The sequence below is a fragment of the Ictalurus furcatus genome, chromosome 7 (genome assembly GCF_023375685.1).
Source record: "Ictalurus furcatus strain D&B chromosome 7, Billie_1.0, whole genome shotgun sequence".
Classification (NCBI taxonomy): Eukaryota; Metazoa; Chordata; class Actinopteri; order Siluriformes; family Ictaluridae; genus Ictalurus; species Ictalurus furcatus.
In genome coordinates, this window is record NC_071261.1 from 4530222 (window position 1) to 4548323 (window position 18102).

Consider the following 18102-nt stretch of genomic DNA (forward strand, 5'->3'; position numbering starts at 1 on the left):
AAGAAAAGAGAACTCAGGCAAAAGGAGCAACACGTCTTTGAAATAACGACACGGCTGACCAAGTGTGCTTTAATATCCGAACACAAACTCCACATCATAAGGCAATAGATACGTGTTTTTGTTGAGTAAGAAATGTTTTTTGGTCTTTGCCTGTTCCAAAAAAGTACAAATTCATTCAATTCATAAGAGTGATGAGCCATTTATATTTAATAGAGCAATGTGCAGCTTTCACATCCTGAAATAGTATTAATGACAGAGCGATATTTACAAAGCTGCCCACAAACCTTCGCAAAACAATGTAATGTTATTATAAGATCAACATCTGAAAGACTGGAACATTTAAATAAGACAGTTTGCCATTTTGTTTGCCTCGATGTTAACCTTTTTTTTTTTTTTTTCTTTCTTTTCCTTAATATGAAGAACATGTCTCAATATGAAGAATCTGTTAAGGGCATCTCAATCCAGTAATAAATACAGAGAAACGTCTTTCAATACAAGATTTAGGACATCAGATAAAAATAGAAAAGGAAAGTAAACCTGTGTCTTGATATTACGCTATTACTGTATATCCGATTTTCACCATAAATGTATAAGAATGCAATCTTCATCAGCTATGCCCTTTTTCAAATAGAGTCACCAAATAATACCGAACATCTCCGAACACATAGAAAAAGAGCAGACATGTCATGTGTTTACATTGTTCCACAGAAAAAAAGGCTAGGATGCAGTTCTGTCTCTTCAAGCTTTGCTCAGAAGCGCAACTTGATTCAGTCTGTGTTAAATTTGCTTCACATTCAGATGTATACACACTCGCTATTCCCGTGTCAATCACAACTTACAGTTGGTTCAGTTTTGCTGCTCAGTGAGGTGGCAGGCTTAGAAAAGCAAACCCACAAGAACATGGACACTCATTTCCAAAATAATCTTTTTACCTCTCTCCCTGCCTTTCTCATTCTTATTCTGCCAAACACAAACACGCCTAAGCAAGAGAGCATCACACAAGCTAGCTGCATAGCTGGCTGTGTTCTTTTCTCTTTTTCTCATCCATATTCACACACACACACACACACACACACACTCACACACACATACACACACACACACACAGGCTGGAGAGTATTATCCAAGCTAGCTTCAAAAAAGACATAAAGAAACTTACCATTCATGCCTTGATGTTTCAGTCAATCACATTTCTGAATACAAAGATACGATTCAAGGGCATCTCAGTCCATTGGTAAATACAGTATATACATCTTTCATTACAAGATTTCAGAAGTCAGATAAAATAGTAGAGGAAAGTGCAGGAGAGAACAATGTGAGCTAACTTGCACAGCTAGCTGAATTCTCCCTCTTTCTCATTTACAATTAAACACACACACACACACACACACACACACAGGCAGGAGAGAGTTATCTGAGCTAGCTACACAGCTGGGCGAGGTCAGGTTTGGAGGAGCTGGGCAACTTGACACTGAAGCTGCGAAGCAAGTTGTGGACACGTGCCACCTCACTGGCTGAGAGCTTGAGCCGGTGGCGAAGCAGGCAGGAGAAGAGGTCGAGTGGGCGCTCGGCGGGTGGCGAGAGCCGATTTACACGGTCGCGGATCTCCATCAGTGCCAGAAAGGCAGCGTCCTGTGTGCCGTGTGTGTACGGGTAGTCCAACTGTGAGACCAGCTCCTTGACACCATCGGCATCGAAGTGCATGCTATAACCGAACACCCTCAGGCTGTTTATCTTCATGTAACCCAGGTTAGCCGAGTCCATTTCCAATGGCTCATAGAAGAGCGTCTCGTTTACACCTGGGTCATCTGTGAGGATACGGCTGCGCAAGTAGACATGCACTGTCTCGAAGAAGGACTTCCATTTAGTGCCCAGCACCAGCGTCCAATTGTGGCATGGCAGTGCCGAGTCCAGTTTAGTTCGCTGCCAGTCGGGGAAGTCGTTCTGCTTGACAGGCATGAACCAGCTCTCTGAATGGCTTCCCCCAAATGGGTTGACGTAGATGGCAGGCACAGGCTCCAGCGTGCTGTTTTGTGTCGTGCAGATCTGGAAAGAGATTCCCATGAGCATGTGCACCAGGTTGGACTTGTTCTTGTTGCTCTTGAGCGTAAGCAGCATGCGCTTGCGCCATGCCGGGTTGAACCAGCTTCCCAAGCGCACATCATTGCTAATGTAGATTGCGCGCACCTCCAGGCGCCCATCCAGACGCTGCAGCAGGTGGTGTGCCTCTGCATCCACCATGTCCAAGTCAAAGTTCACATAGTGGTCCAGTGAGATGGCCACGGCTGGCCGGCATGAGCCCAGCTGCAGGAAGCTACCAGGCATGCATGTGCCACAGCGGGTGACATTGTCCGGGGCACACAAGGAACACAGTGTGCCCTCACCCACCTGACAAGGAACTGTACCCTGGCAGGAGTTGCCCTGTTCTGTAGGACACAAGCAGTAATGCACTTCCTCTGAGAAGGAGCCCAGAATTCCATGCTCATTGCAGTACAGCAGAGACTGAACTCTGTTCAACCAAAACCCCAATGTCCTGCAGGAGAGAGGACAACCATTAGCATAGAAATAATTTGAAATAATTAGAAATGCACAATTGACTGCTTTGCTCAATGCAAGAAAACTACACAAGCTCTGGGACGGCATGAAAATAACAATTGGAAAACTGCCTGAAAGTTTACATTGGCTATATTTTCATTATACTAAATGAGGTAATCCCTTCTCTTGTCCATTGATTGGTAGGATTATTAAACAAAGTGCCAGAGACCTGCCTTTAATACTAAACCAAGAGAAAAAGTAAAAAGCAAGCAATAGACTGTCTTTTATTTCCCTTTTCCATCATCCTATTTAGGGAGTGTCGTGTCGGGTTTATAAATACATTCAGCGCAGCAGATTCATCCGTTACCATCCAACTCACTTCGCAAAAATCGAGGAACACCAAGTTCCCCACACTCATAAATTAAAACCCTCTCTATCCTCTAGTGACTCCTTTTCCTAAGGCAATTCTCATAGTCTTATATTACTGAGTGCCTTAAATTAGTCGAACATGCATTCTAATGTACCACACTGTGTAAACGTGATGGCATTTTAAACAATCAGATATTTTAAAATAGCAAACTAGGCGCTCAAATTTAAAGCACACTCAACTAGGAGCACTGGATATGCTTCTTCTCCGTGTCCTAAAAATACTGCCTTTTAATATGTCAAATGAGTGACAAAGGCAGACAAAAGCTTTCTGTTTGAGGATGTTTACATATAATGAAAACAGCTCCAGGGGACATTTGGTTATGTGATATGTCATTTATTTGAGCTGCCTCGGATCCAAAGCTGACTAAACTGATTTATACATGTTCTCTCCAAACACATTTTGATTAGAATTCAGAGGGACACATATGCCAAGGTCTTTTCACCGTCCGTGTCCATGGAAGCTGAATTTTATTAGAGTGGTAGCCCAAAATGGCAGGAGGCTTGTCAGAGTAGAGTGAAAGTCTTCACAATAGAGTACGTTAACTACAACCTGCCAGTCTCTCCAAGCACTTCATTACTGCACACACACACACACTAACCACACTGCACAAAGGTCTTCTCAATCTGGCTTAGAGAAGCTAAACAGCTCTGTCTCTTACAGCTTATTTGTCTGTCTCATGTATCTCACATCTCTGTCTAGCTATTTTTATTCCCTCTGTTCTGTGTTCTCTGTGATTACACGCTCCAGCTCCATACTATTACTGCCCACATTGCTGCCCACACAGCACTGAATACCAAATCAATTTTTTAAACATTAGTTGTCAATCATGTGAACATGCTTCTGTATTACAGCTGTGATGCTTCTAATATACAGTCAGTATGAAACATATGAAGTACATTTAAATAAATGTGCCCACTGTCCAGCTTTGGTAATACAATATACCATGATTATTGATTATTAATCTTGTATTAACTGATCTTTTTTTTTTCTTAATAAATCGAATAAGCCAAAAAATCCAAACATTCCATTCATTTTCTGTACCACTTATCCCACACAGCGTCACAGGGGGAGCCTGGAGCCTATCCCAAGGAACTTGGGGCACAAGGCGAGGGACACCCTAGATGGGAGGCCAGCCCGGCCACAATAGCACACACTAGGGACAATTTGGAAATGCCAATCAGTCTACAATGCATGTCTTCGGACTGGTGGAGGAAAACAGAATATCCAGAGGAAATCCCTAAAGTGGAGAACATGCAAACTCTGTGTACATAGTGCAGAACCCCAAAGGTGGGAGGCAAACGTGTTAACCACTAAGCCACCGTTCCCCCCACCAAATAATCAACACCCACATTAACCAATTTTCATACCACCTATGAGTAAATTTAATGCCACATTGACCAACATGAACAAACATCGTAATTAACCGTTATTAGCAGTTGTTAACTCGCAAAACTCAGAGCTGAGGCTGAAGTTCCAATATTTACACTTGGAGAACACAGTTCAGTAAATTATCAACAGTCATCATGCTGTAATTACATTACTGTTAATTTATTTACGTTTATTTTTAGTCCTGGATTGAATAAACTTTAGTCAATGCAAGTGTTTTTGCTAACATGGCTTTTGGTGTATTAAATGAATCATGTGCTGCGCTAATTGTCGTTGTGGCTTTAATGGGTAACTGAATGCTAAATATTACACACATGACTTTGCTAAGGATCACAACATAAACAACGAGTATCTTTTCATGTTTTCTGATTAAATGTTTTAGCCCACTTGTGTCAAAAACAAGGCCAGAGGGCAAAATCCGGGTCACAGTCTGGTTCCATTTGGCCTGCGTGAACTTTGAAAAAATAATAGGGACTCACTACTGCTCAACATTTTCACACTATACAGAATACAGAGCAGATCCAACAGCATGCCCAAGCTTTTCCTCCAACTAAAAGGTAGTAACCATAAACTGATGTATATGTATGCACCTTTATGCACTTTTATAAAATACCTTTATGACAGAAAATTATTAAAATTACATATTAATAATAGGGCAGAATTACACCTTATATTATAAATCTTAATCTACTTTTCTATATTTACATAGACAAAAGTTGCTGCACATTTAAAGACACAGTTCAAAAGCACTGTTCTCCGGATTTGGAGTTTTGAATGTCCTTTCTACAACCATCATTATCACAGCTAATGTCAACGTAGCCCTGGATAATCCACATGATCAGTTATCTGTACACTTAGAAGATGTTGTAATAGTAGCAGGGGACAGCACAAACCTTAAGACACTCCTACACTATTAATATGAGTAGAGCTAGAGGAACTCACATCATCTGTCCTATCATATACATTTGCACAAAAGACTATCAAAATGTTTCACACTTGGAAGCTATGGCTGAACACCCAGGTACAGTTTGTGCTCAGGTTACTTGGCATGGCTTTTAATGCTGCCCACATAAAAAAGAACATCTGGGATGCAAATCCATAATGGACTACAGAAGACCACACTCAATCTTAACAACGATATTTACCTCCCTGGTGTTTTTCCAGTTCCTTGTCTGCTTAGACAAACAGAATGGCCGTGTTGGCACAATCACTGTGCTGAAGGGCTAGCAAACACTTGTCTTGCAATGCCATGATGTACAGTCCAATATGTATAGGATTATGATCAACAAACAACCAGTCTAGGGTTGCATTTGAGGTGTTTACCAATATACAGTTGCATTCAAAATTATTCGACCCCCATTGCAAATCAGGTTGATTGTCAAAATTTGCAGACTTTCGGCTGTTTGCAATTAAAAAAATCAAACAAAAGCAACTGAAATAGTTCAACACAACGAATGCTTCAATCGGTTTCCCCAAATTCAACTTAAAATGCAACTTAAAATGATTTCTCCAGTTTCAAATTTATTAAACCCCCTGAATAGAATCCCTCACAACAGCACAAATATGCAAAACAGGTGTAGTCTCAAGCACCTGATCCACAACTAATCAAGGGCTTCATTAGTTGCACCAGGTGTGCTTGAGCTGGAACACGTGAAATATGTGTACTAAACGCAGAAGGTTTCCATGCCAGAACCCCAAGACGTTCACCACTACTGACCCAAAAGCACAAGAAAGTTTTGTTCAAAATCATATAAATAAGCCACAGAAGTTTTGGGAATCTTTTCTGTAGAGCGATGAAACAAAACTGGAACTTTTCTGCACGATGGATCAGCGGTATGTCTGGAGGAAGAAGAATGAAGAAAGAACACTCTGTCCACAGTCAAGCATGGTGGTGGCTCGGTGATGCTCTGGGGCTGCTCTGCACCCTCTGGCACTGGAAACCTGCAGAATATGGAAGGTAATCAGGAAGTATCAGGAAATCCTAGGAGAAAGCATCACGCCGTCTGTGAGGAAGATGAAGCTTGGGCATCATTGGACCTTCCAACAGGACAACGATCCCAAGCTTACCTCAAATTCCACCAAGGCTTGGCTGCAGAAGTCCTGGAAGATTCTACAGGGCCATCACAGTCACCTGACTTGTACCCCATAGAAAATCTCTGGTGGGATTTGAAGAAGGCGGTTGCAGCACACAAACACAAGCATATTACTGAACTGGAGGCCATGGCTCATGAGGAATGGGCTAAGTTTCCTCAGGAATGCTGCTAGAAGCTGGTGTCTAGCTATGCATCTCATTTGCAGAAGGTCATAACAGCAAAAGGGTGCTCTACTAAGTAAGAAAGATGCTCGCCATGAAGGGGTTGAATAATTTTTAAGACTGGAGAAAACCACTTGACATATTCGTTGTATTGAACTATTTCAATTGCTTTTGTTTGATTTGTTCATTGTAAACAGCAGTAGATTTTGACAATAAACCTGATTTGCAATGGGGGTTGAATAATTTTAAACGCAACTGTATATAGCAAGATGTAGCCCTCATTTGCCTGAAATCCACTACCATTCCTTGTTCCAAAAAGTAAACAGTGAAATGACTGTCACCCAGCTGTTACAAGTGCTTTGAAAGTCTGATATTAAGACAGATACTGTATCAAAGCCATCATCTTCTCTGAGCAAGCAGATACACAGAAGACGTGGCCCTGACTGCACTTCATACAGCCTAACATACTGTATTTGGAGTATCAATCACAAATTTGTGAATTTAGTGAAAAAAAACTTACTTAATCTTTATGTTAACAAGACAAGTTATTAAGAATCAATTATTTGTTTATTTACAATGGAAGCCTGGCAATTGTAATGATGTTAAACATTTCAGTTGGCTCTTACTACTACAAATCAGTTGTTAAAAAAAAAACAAATCAGCAACTTATACCTGGGAACTTCACTCTACACTTGGATCCAGATTTTTTTAACCAGCAGATCAGAGAAGGTCTGATCTGAGAACGATGAGAGACTTGGACACAAGCACTGCAGGGCTGTGTCTTCAACACCCTTCTATATTTTCTGTTCACTAATGACCTGATTCACTCTTCTAATGGCATAGTCAACTTCGCAGAGGACATCACCATAGTGGGACAGGTATCAAGAAACAAGACAGCCTACAGGGTAAAACCAGGCAGTGTGGTGTCTATAAAACAACATGACCAAAGAAACCAGAGAGAGATGACTGTTGATTTCAGGAGGTTGAGGAGCACTCCTGCCATTACATATATGTAGAGGAGGCAGAAAGAATAGAAAATTCCTGTGGGTCTACATCACAGAGGCTCTGTTATGTTGTGGTTTCCGCCTAGTGCAAAAGGCACAACAGAGACTGTTCTTCCTACGGAAACTTAAAAAAGCCAGACTACAAGTAAACAGTGTAGTACACCAGCTGCACTTCTGCCTTCCAAAGAGACTTGTACAGAGTGGTGAAAAGCCCCCAGGAGGAGATCAGGACAAAGCTGCCGAACCTGGATGACAGCTATGTTGACCATCTGTACAGGAAGACTAGTAGTATTGCATTAAGAATAACCCATTTATGCTTTATGCCTCTTTTTCCTCAGCAAAGTGTTACAGCAATATTCATACAAGAGCAGGTTGCACAACAGTATCTTCCCAAGAGCTATAATGTATATATACATTTACCCCTATGTCCAACCCCATCTAAAATCCTGCTAAGGGGAACTAATGTCCTTTTAGTGTTTTTTTATGCCTTCTTACAGAACTATGCCTTCTTATCTTATCTTATCTTTTCTTATCTAAGCTTATCTTATCTATATGGTAGATCTTATCTATATGGTAGAAGGCACTTTACCTTTCTCTGGGCAGGCTGATCTTTGGCTGTTTGGGACAGCGCTTGCTGAGCGTGAAGAGTTTCTGCACAATTTTGTTGGCTTTGCTAAAGATCAGTTTAGTGCTGGTCTCCAGCTGAGTGTGGCGTCTTTGCAAGGCTGTGTCCAAACTCCAGAACTTCAGGATCGCCGATGTGTTCAAAAAACGATCGATTGGCAGCTTCTTCAGAAACGCCTTGAACTCATCTGAAAAAACAAACGAACAATGGCATAAATCATATTAGAACAATCTGTCCATAATGTAACGACAAACTAGGCATTCTAGACATGAAGCACTGAACACTGATTAGTGGAAAATAACCAGCCGGAATTAGCTGATGCTACAAGTGAATCATAAGAGCTTTGATTTTTAGTAGTTGGCTGTGAAACGTGGGTGGAGGAGATGTACCATTTCATATAATAACCTAAACATCTCAAAGAAATGCACAGTTAGTGGCTCAAAAGGTGTGGAGGCTGAGCGAGAATGCTGTAGAAAAGCTACAGCAATCAGCATATAATTTCTCAGCTTGTGTCCCTTTTCTGGGCTTCCAATGGCAACTATAGATAATACGATGTGAAGGATAATTGTTTCCTGCATGAAGTGCACTAGCGATAGCTGTGGAACACAGGCACCAGTCCTGTTTGCTTGGCTGAAAACGCTGAATAAGCAAGAAACACCAGACTTCAAGGATAACATCAAATTCAAATTATCCTAATGCCCATTTTAACTTTGAGAAATGGTTGAGCTGACACCGGCAGTCCTTGGTAATGACTGAAATAAAGACACTTGTGCAGATGTGGACAGTGAGAAATGGGCGAGCTCCTGGGGATTTGTTCAGACTATGTAGCTTGGGTTCCGCTGAGCACCCTGCTGTCCCAGGCAATTATAATGTGCAATGATCCCATGTAAGACGGCAAGCCCATAGGCTCCCACCAATAACACTGAATCAGTGTTGGATAACATTGGGTTTGGCTCAGAGAGTCATTTGAGCTCAGTTTACCCACTGTTCTACTCATCCATGACCAGCTGTGCCCTCTTGCACGCTTTAGTCTGTCTCAGACACATCAATGTGACCTTCATCAGAATCAACTTTCTAATAATTATCTTTGTCACATTTTTTGATCCATTTTATACCTTTACTTTCTTTATCAGCACTGAACTGTCATCTCTCACACGTATGCAAATTACTCTCGTCATTTAAGTACGCACACACTGTATATGTTATTAGGAAACTATATCATTTAACAAGTGACACTGTCTCATTCATCACTGTCTCACTATGAGGCTTATTGCTTAATTTCCATCAAAAGCAGATGGATGTGCTAATGTTAAAATGCACAGAAGTATACTGCTATAAATCAGCCCACTATATAGAAATGTTACCTAATGAAAGAATTTCAATTGTGGTCAGTATAAGACAGCCCAGACCTGGCTGTCTCCTTTGCCCAGCAATGAAACACAGCCATGAAAGCACACCTGTCTCTGTCTTTCTGTCTGTGTTTTTGACTTGATGTGGTCTGTGTTTTTCCTTTTGCTGCTCTGGCTGATGGATCTTATCTCTCACTTCTCTTCTCCTTAGTGACTTGTCCTTTCTTTCTTATCCTGCCCTCCTCTCCCCTTTATCTCTCTCTTTCCAGGTTGCCCTGCTGCTGAAGAAGACTCATTAGTATTCGTGGCACACTTAGGGAATGTGCTCTGCCTATCCACCTCTTTTTCTGGCGTTTACAACTTTGTGTTCAAATTCATGAACAATTGAGCTCCTTCAAAATGGTACTAATAAAGGAATCTGGCTGATTTCAATCACAGACACTGCATTTCCTCATTCACTGCAGCAAATTAAGTATTCCAAATGACCATAAACAGGAAGAGAAATAAGAGCTGTAGCGGTCTAATTATGTTCTATTAGATGCCAGACATGGGCTTTGCATTGCAGGGCTCCAAATAAGGGAGTAAAGGACATCTGTAAATGAGCTCTGGATGTTTTAGCACTACTGCACTGAAGACAGAATTCTCTTTCTCTCCAAAGCCTCACATAGTGCTGCTCATTATACCAATGCAGTGCACACCTGCATCCTGATATCTGAATAGTTGTCCAGTGTTCAAACCCAGTTGAAAAGCAAGGGCCACACTCCCCTGTTGATGTGAAGGGTCAGTGCAGAATTACACCTCTTTAATGAGGGGGTCAGTGGCCAATACACAACAGCAATTAACCTACCCTTTTTTACATACTAGCACAAAAGGGCAAAGAAAGCAGGGGGAATGTAGAGCGCTATTAGCCATTTTCTTATTTTTCATTTATTGAAAAAAATGCATCCATTCAAAAGTACATATTATTTGTAAGTAATGTCTCCCTGATATGCTGCAACACAAAATACAGAAATAAGACTTTAAAAGCTGCTCAAACCCTGAACAAAAGATACAAAGGGGATGCCAAGAAACTGTAATCCAGCCATAGGAAACAATTCTGTCTGAACATAGCACTTCAGACGAGCAGACAGTACTGTAATAGAAGGAAGCACTATCAATATACTGTGAAAGGAAAATATCAGTGATATGAAAAACATACAGAGAGGGCAACTATAGAATCTCTGGATATGTGAATATGTGGTGTGATGGGAAAACCTGCTTTACTATAAATGTGCCACTTTTAATTATGAAGAGTTGATCCTTTTTTTTTTTTTTTTAGAGTTTAGAAACGGCCACACCAAAAAACAATTCAAATAACTCTACGTTTGTTAGATATTTATTCATGTACTGCAGCGTACAACTTTCACCTCAGTGATCTGACTTTATGATCCAGACATTACTACACCTGCGAGTAAAGGCCTGATTTGTCTGGATAATTATCTTCAGGATATCAATGAGTTGTAGGCCAAATATTCAAATGAAACCTAGAACAGCATAAAAGTTCTCATATCGTTCTGCAACTGGATAAACATATCCGTCTTTCCAATTTGAATGACCTATTATAATCTGGTCATATGCTTTTTCATCTGAGGCTAATAGGATTCTCAAGTTCATTATACATGTAATGAACTGCTTTGCATCTAAATAGAGGTAAAACATAATTATCATCACCAATGCCGTCTAGTTTAATATGAAAAATCAGGAGTGGATGAAACTCTGAGGTTTCCAGTCTGTCATCACCAAATAGCGCTGTGTACTGAATAAAAATCAAAACTCATCAGGTGTGTTTAGATCTTAATGAGATTAAACTGATTATGGATATGAAAATGCAGGCTGTTGGTCTTCCTCATAGCTTCTTTTTGCTTCTGACTGATCAGTGTTGTATAATTTATATGAACAAGTCTCTTTCTTTTCTTCATGGGAGGATTGAAAAGATTTATATGCTATGTGCAGCATGATGAGAGACATAGCCGCTGGCCTCTATATGTCTTTTTTGTCTCTAATAGGAGTTTGAGTTTGGAGCTGCAGGAGTTGTTCAGGAGAGGCATTAATCAGAGATTGGTCAGGGGAATGTGAAGTTGCAAGCTGTAGAATTATGAGTGGCTGCCAGAGCTGTGATTAGGCCATTTCCAGCCTCAATTGGACAAAATTTTGCCTGGTGCCTCTTAAACACCATTGTAGATATAATCTGCATTAGATCAATAGCACAGAAGTTCCATTGCTACACTAATCAGAATGTAAGTCAGAAAAAATCTATGACTGGAAGATCGCTATGTCTAGATTTTTCCATCAGGAAATGAAATGATCATGAAATGTACTCATGTTAGTACAAATAAGTTAAGAATTTATGTAAATTTCAACTTCAAAGATCTCTCTTCAAAGAGATTTTCTCTCTTTTACTCAAATAGCTGGACCGGTGGATGATCAATCCGAGGTCAGGCACTGGCATCTTCTTTCCTAGGTCAGACAGAATGATTTCCTGGAATGTTAACCATAAAATCAAAGATAATTTTGGGCTGGAGAGATCTGAGGCTTGGATTTTCAGTTCCAGGCCATGATGAGACTGACATGAAACTTGTGATGCCTTTTTTTTTTCTGACAAGTAGAAGGAATTTTTTTTCCATTAATCAGATGACTGGATTGGCAGACAGTTCGAGTTATCTGAGGCCAGGTGCTTTCTGAATGCTAATGTAGATCTGACAGGTCTCTTCCTTGCAAAATGCTGCAAAAAAGTTCTCTTTCAAAGAGATCTCAAGCTCACGCAACATTCACACTGTGGGAAGCGCCCTTGCGCATGACTGGCATCTGAAGCTTGTGTAACATCATGCCTATTTATAGGCTGCCATGATCAGGTGACTTAGCAATTAAGCGCATCGCGTGATATAAAATGTGCTGTGAATCATGCCGTCAGCCTTATTATCTACAGCAACACTGCATGTCGGTCATTTGTGTGAATGCTCGCAAAAGACTCTGCTTGAAGTGATTACTAGGGCAATTGAAAACCTTAATCTAGACTGGCCCAGAGAAGAGGAAGTGGCTTGTAGCAGGCTGGACAAGCACTTTCTCCCCAGTGAATATAAATCTTCCTTACATTGCAGAAAACTCCCCTTTTTTAAGAAGTGCATGATGAAATATCGTGCTTCTGGGGAAACCTATACACTAGCTATATTTATAACCCTGTGACGTCGGATTATTCGGCCACTGTGGGGAATGAACAGCACGGCTATTTAGCTATGCCAAAGGTGTAGGAGGTGCTTGCAAGCTACCTCTGTCCATAGATAGCAGGCAATTTAGGGGGGCCAGATTTGAAATCCAAGCCTATGCAGCAGCGGGTCTCGCTTGTGTGTCATGGCATACAATGGCAGTGAGGTGATACAGCAAAGGGCGGCGTTCAGACAGTTCCTTCGCCATTGTTTTGAGTTCGCCCGGGCATCCACGAGTGGAGTACGGGCCAGCGCTAGTGTGAGGGAGGCACAGAAGGTGAGTGTGGTGGCCCACCTCCCCCCACAGAGAGCCAGGGGGACCGGGCAGCCACACTCTTGGACAAAGGGGTAATAGAACATGTACTCCATTCCTTGAGGGAAGGAGGTTTTTACGACTGTTGTTTCCTGGTCCACAAAAAAGATGGGAGTATGCAACCAATTTTAGATCTGCATTATCTGAACCGTACTCTTCGGACATACAGGTTCAAGATGCTGATGCTCAAACTCATCCTTCCACAGATTCAGTTCGAGGGCTGGTTTGTGACGATAGATCTAAAAGATGCATATTTCCACATAAAAATATTGCCCAGTCACAGGATGTTCCTGAGGATCAAGTTTGGAGGTTATGCATAGAATATTGGGTTCTTCTCGTCGGGCTAGCTTTATCCCCTGGCACCTTCACAAAGTATATAGATGCCAATCTGGCTCCCTTGCGACTCCAGGGCATCCGTGTACTAAACTACCTGGACTACTGGTTAATTCTACCACGATCCAAGTAACTCACATGAGGAGCTTGGGGCTCAGGTTGAACCTCAAGAAAAGTATGCTTTCCCCAGCGCAGAGGACAACGTTTCTAGGGGTTATATAGTCCTGGAAGGTCTTTTAGGTGCCCCATTTGAGCCCTTAGAGTCAGTGTCAGAGAAGGTTCTGACTCTAAAGGTAGCTCTTCTGCTGGCCCTGAGAGCTCTCAAGCGAGTAGGAGATCTACAAGCTCTCTCTGTTGCCCCTTCCTACCTTGACTTTGCCCCTAGATTAGTCAAGGCCCTCCTATATGCTAGCCCGAATTATATTCCTAAATTGCTTACGTCTGCTTCCCAGCCGGTAGTGTTGCAGGTTTTTTGCTCTCCTCCGTTTCTTACACTGGAACAAGAGAAATTGCACCTACTGTGTCCAGTAAGGGCTCTCTGTAGTTATGTCCACCGCTCTGGCCAGTGGTGTAAGTTGGTGCAATTGCTTGTCTGCTTTGGCGGCAACAGTAGAGGTGATGCTGTGTTGAAGCAGCACATCTCTAATTGGATAGTGGAAGCAATCTCTATCGCTTATGAGGTGCACGGTCTCGCTAAACCTCTGGCCATGAGGGCTCATTCCAATAGGGGGCTCACCTCCTCGAAGGCTTTGTCCAAAGGGGTACCCTTACAGGATGTGTGTGCTGTGGCAGGGTGGTCTACACTGAACACATTAATTCAATATTACAGCCTGGATATACATCCGGGCTCCAGTGTCTTGCAGTGACCCTCAAGCTTGATCTTTTGAACAGGCCATGCCCTCATTACGATGGAGTGGATATTCTCGTTCTCACAGTGCGAAGCTCACGCAACGCAGCGTTCCCTTTGAAAGAGAACATCTGGGATACGCTTGTAACCCTGCTCCCTGAGAAGAGAAGCAGATGTTGCATAGCTTTTTGATACTGGGGCATGCCTATGCATTGTGTCTTTGCTTCAGATAATAGAGGCTGACGGTACGGTTACATGTGTATCCCAGACGATTTGTAGAGTCAGAAATAATATTAAGCCAGAGAGATCCATGATTTGAACTGTGTGTTACACTACATATATAGTACTGTGCAAATGTACAAAGGTCTTAGGTACATTCAACGAAATGCTGTAGAACAAAGATGCCTTCAAAAATAATGAGATTAAATGTTTTTACATTTAAAAAATACTATAAAGAGCAGTAAACAGTGATAAATGAAACAAAGTCAATATTTGGTGTGACAACATTGAATGGAAATTAAACATATAGTATCATGCATTTATGGACTATTCTGTGGGAATGCCATTATACTGAGAGTCCAATTACATAGAGATTAGATACTTAACCCTCCACTTTTAGAATATATATTACAGTATCCATTATATCGCCTTCTTAATTATTAGCAATATAGCTAATAGTTACAAAAACAAACCTACCTAAGTGATGAATAATACAAATCATATCACTCAAATCACTTTTTATCTCACTTTGTTAATTGGACCTGAACAGAAACTTTGCAATATAAACATGATTGTTATAAACAGTTTAATGATGGAAATATAAAATATTATATTTGGAAATTAACTGAATATGAGGATTAATTGAAATAAATCATTACTTCCTGTATCAAAGCATTTTCTTTTACGGAAACCTCAAATCATCATGTTGTAACCCTAACTTATTGCACATGTTTCCTGTGATATTAACTGTATACACCAAACCATAAGCCATGTCTATGCAGTTGGAAGTGTCATGCAATCAGTTTGCGCCTTATTGCACTCTGGGGTGTCCTTTTAACAAGGCCAAGAAGAACTCTAAAGGTCTTAGCCTCCAAAACCTCAGAACAGAGAATAAGCCTGAGTAAAACACTGATTCCCATCTGTCAAAGCAGATCAAAGCAGATCCAGAAAATTAAAACCTCATCTTCTTCTGAAAACTACTACCAAACTGTATGCTGTTTTTCAGACAAATTTTGTTTGATCATAACTATATTGACTGTTTTCATAATGCGATCTCTTTACAGTCTAATTTATATGCATACTTTTTATAGCATTCTTTAAGTGGCTTATGCTGTCTACCATGAAAAAAGAGACTTCACAAATATGCAGCATCTTTTCCCCACCTTAGGTTATTCATATCTTTGGAAAAATGATGCTATCTGAGCTCATTTTAAGGTTTTACATTACCAGCAATTAGGGTGATGCATGCGTTTATAATGGTCTATCATCTGCAGCATATCTGCGTGCCATTCTACAGGTTGTTAATGCACTGGGAGCTGGTCTGAACTTAAATGGGGCAACTGGATGAATGAGGCTGACTTAAATGAGGTTTACTTAAAATAAGCACAAGGTGGGTGGCTTGCAGGATCTCCATAGGTGTGGGATGCACAAATCATTTTTCACATCATTAAAAAGAAAGATGATGTGAATTCCTGTAAAGGAAAGATGAGGCTGCACTGTTTTCTATGTGTTGAGAAGTTCAAGTATAGTGCTTTACTGGATATGAAGTAAAAGGGCATCAAATGCGCACAACATGATATGCCTGTAAATCCTGAGCAACTTGGAAGGTGTTATATGTCTACAATGCTGTGTTCTGACTAATGTAATGCCCTTCTTCAATCATTCATGCCCAGACTTCTTTTAGGCCACAGCTGCCTCTGCCAACTCAAATTGTTAGAGGGAGTGTTCAGACTGACGGTCTACAACAGTGCAATAATGTATGGACAGTGACACAAGAACAGATCTAGATCATCTTTTACAATATTGTTTTTCCAAAGTGATAAATTGGATTCCCAAGAAAAAAAAATCAGATTCACCTTTATGAAAAATGCAGAACTTCAATACGGAAATAGCAATATTATTATTTTCCTCATGCAGGTTCAGTTGTCACAATAGTATGGAGGACACATACAGTAAAATGCCAGAAGACCTGCAGTCTATTTAGTTAAATGTTAAAGATTCCACTCTGTCATGCCATGTCTAATTAAAGTAGTTAACAAATGCAAGTAATTCAGTCAGCTATCTTGATCACCGATGTCAATGCATAAAAAATATGTTTTGGAATCCATTTGAAAAATTCACCAGAATTAAATAGAAAATGCATCAATATATATTGTACAGTACGGGTGTTTGTAGGTAGAGATTAATTTTATGAGGAACGTATGTATTTTGTGCTTCACCAAGCTGCTCTGATGAGGCCATGTGTCATCCAGTAGAAGATCCAGTCATTCATGCGAGTGATGAGGAAGATGGAAGAGAAATAATCATAGTTGTTAGCGCACATCCAGAACTGTACAATCCAGTCTTACAAATCAATAACTCAGCACTTTATCAGTGTGTTCTAATGGTGTAAGACAGTTCCACTATCTGTATCTGTACATGTTTAGTGCTTCAAATATCTGTATCTTTATTCTGAACTGGAACTGGGCATGGTCTAGACAAGAAGGGTATTTTTTTTTTTGTTTTGTTTTGTTTTCAAACATGAACCATACCACTATGCTCAGAGAAACCTTGCAAAACACTAAAAATGAAACACCAGAGCCACTGGAAATACAATTAAGTTTCCATTTTCAAAATAGAACAGACATCTGGGTTATGCATGTAACCCTGTTCCCTGAGAAGGGAACGAGATGTTGCATGAGCTTTACGCTGTGGGAAGCGCCCTCGCACGTGACCGCTATCTGATGCTTGTGTAACGTCATGCCTATTTATAGGCCTGCCATGATCAGGTGATGTGACAATTATGCATGTCGCGTGATATAAAAACCACACCTGTGAACCAAACCGTCAGCCTTTATTATCTGAAGCGAAGATGCAATTCACAGACATGCCCCAGTATGACGTAATGATCAGTATGAGTAACCCAAGCGTTCCCTTTCAAAGGGAACTAAACATTGTGTGAGCTTCACGTTGTGAGTATGAGAATACCCAGTCCATCATACTGAGGGCATGGTCTATTCTAAAGATCAGAGCCCAAGGGTCACTGCAAGACTCTTGACCCTAGGGTGGATTGTAAATCCAGGCTGTAATATCGAATAATGTGCGCGGTGTAGACCACCCTGCTGCAACACAGACATCCTGTAAGGGTACCCCTTTGGACAAAGGCTTCGAGGAGGCACCCCCCTAGTAGAATGAGCCTTTATGCCCAGAGGCATAGTGAGACCGCACGCCTCATAAGCAATAGAGTTTGTTTCCACTATCCAATTAGAGATGTGTTGTTTCACACAGCATCACTTCTAATGTCGCCAACAAAGCAGACCAGCAGCTGCTCCGACTTATACCCCTGGCCGGAGTGGTGGACATAAGTACAGAGAACCCTTACTGGACACAATAGGTGCAATTTCTCTTGTTCCATTATGAGGAATGGAGGAGTGCAAAAAGCTTGCAACTCTACTGGCTGGGCAGCAGACATAGGCACTTTAGGAATATAATCTGGCCTAGGATATAGGAAGGTCTTGGTCTTTTATTGAAGTTAACTCTTCCACATTCTGTTGGAGGGAAAGCATCAGATTTTCATTGCCCTGTG

The 18102-nt window shown here is 41.1% G+C and overlaps 1 protein-coding gene across 1 annotated transcript in view; it reads right to left on the reverse strand.

Annotated features, from left to right (window-relative positions):
* Nucleotides 1-691: 691 nt before the first annotated feature.
* Nucleotides 692-18102, reverse strand: part of brinp2 (bone morphogenetic protein/retinoic acid inducible neural-specific 2) — a 97988-nt gene continuing 80577 nt past the window's right edge. The window contains exons 6-7 of the mRNA XM_053627975.1: nucleotides 8199-8421; nucleotides 692-2533 (exon numbers count right to left, since the gene is read on the reverse strand). Coding sequence (XP_053483950.1) covers nucleotides 1420-2533; nucleotides 8199-8421 — 1337 coding nt within the window. The 3' untranslated portion in view covers nucleotides 692-1419. The remainder of the gene's footprint in view (nucleotides 2534-8198; nucleotides 8422-18102) is intronic.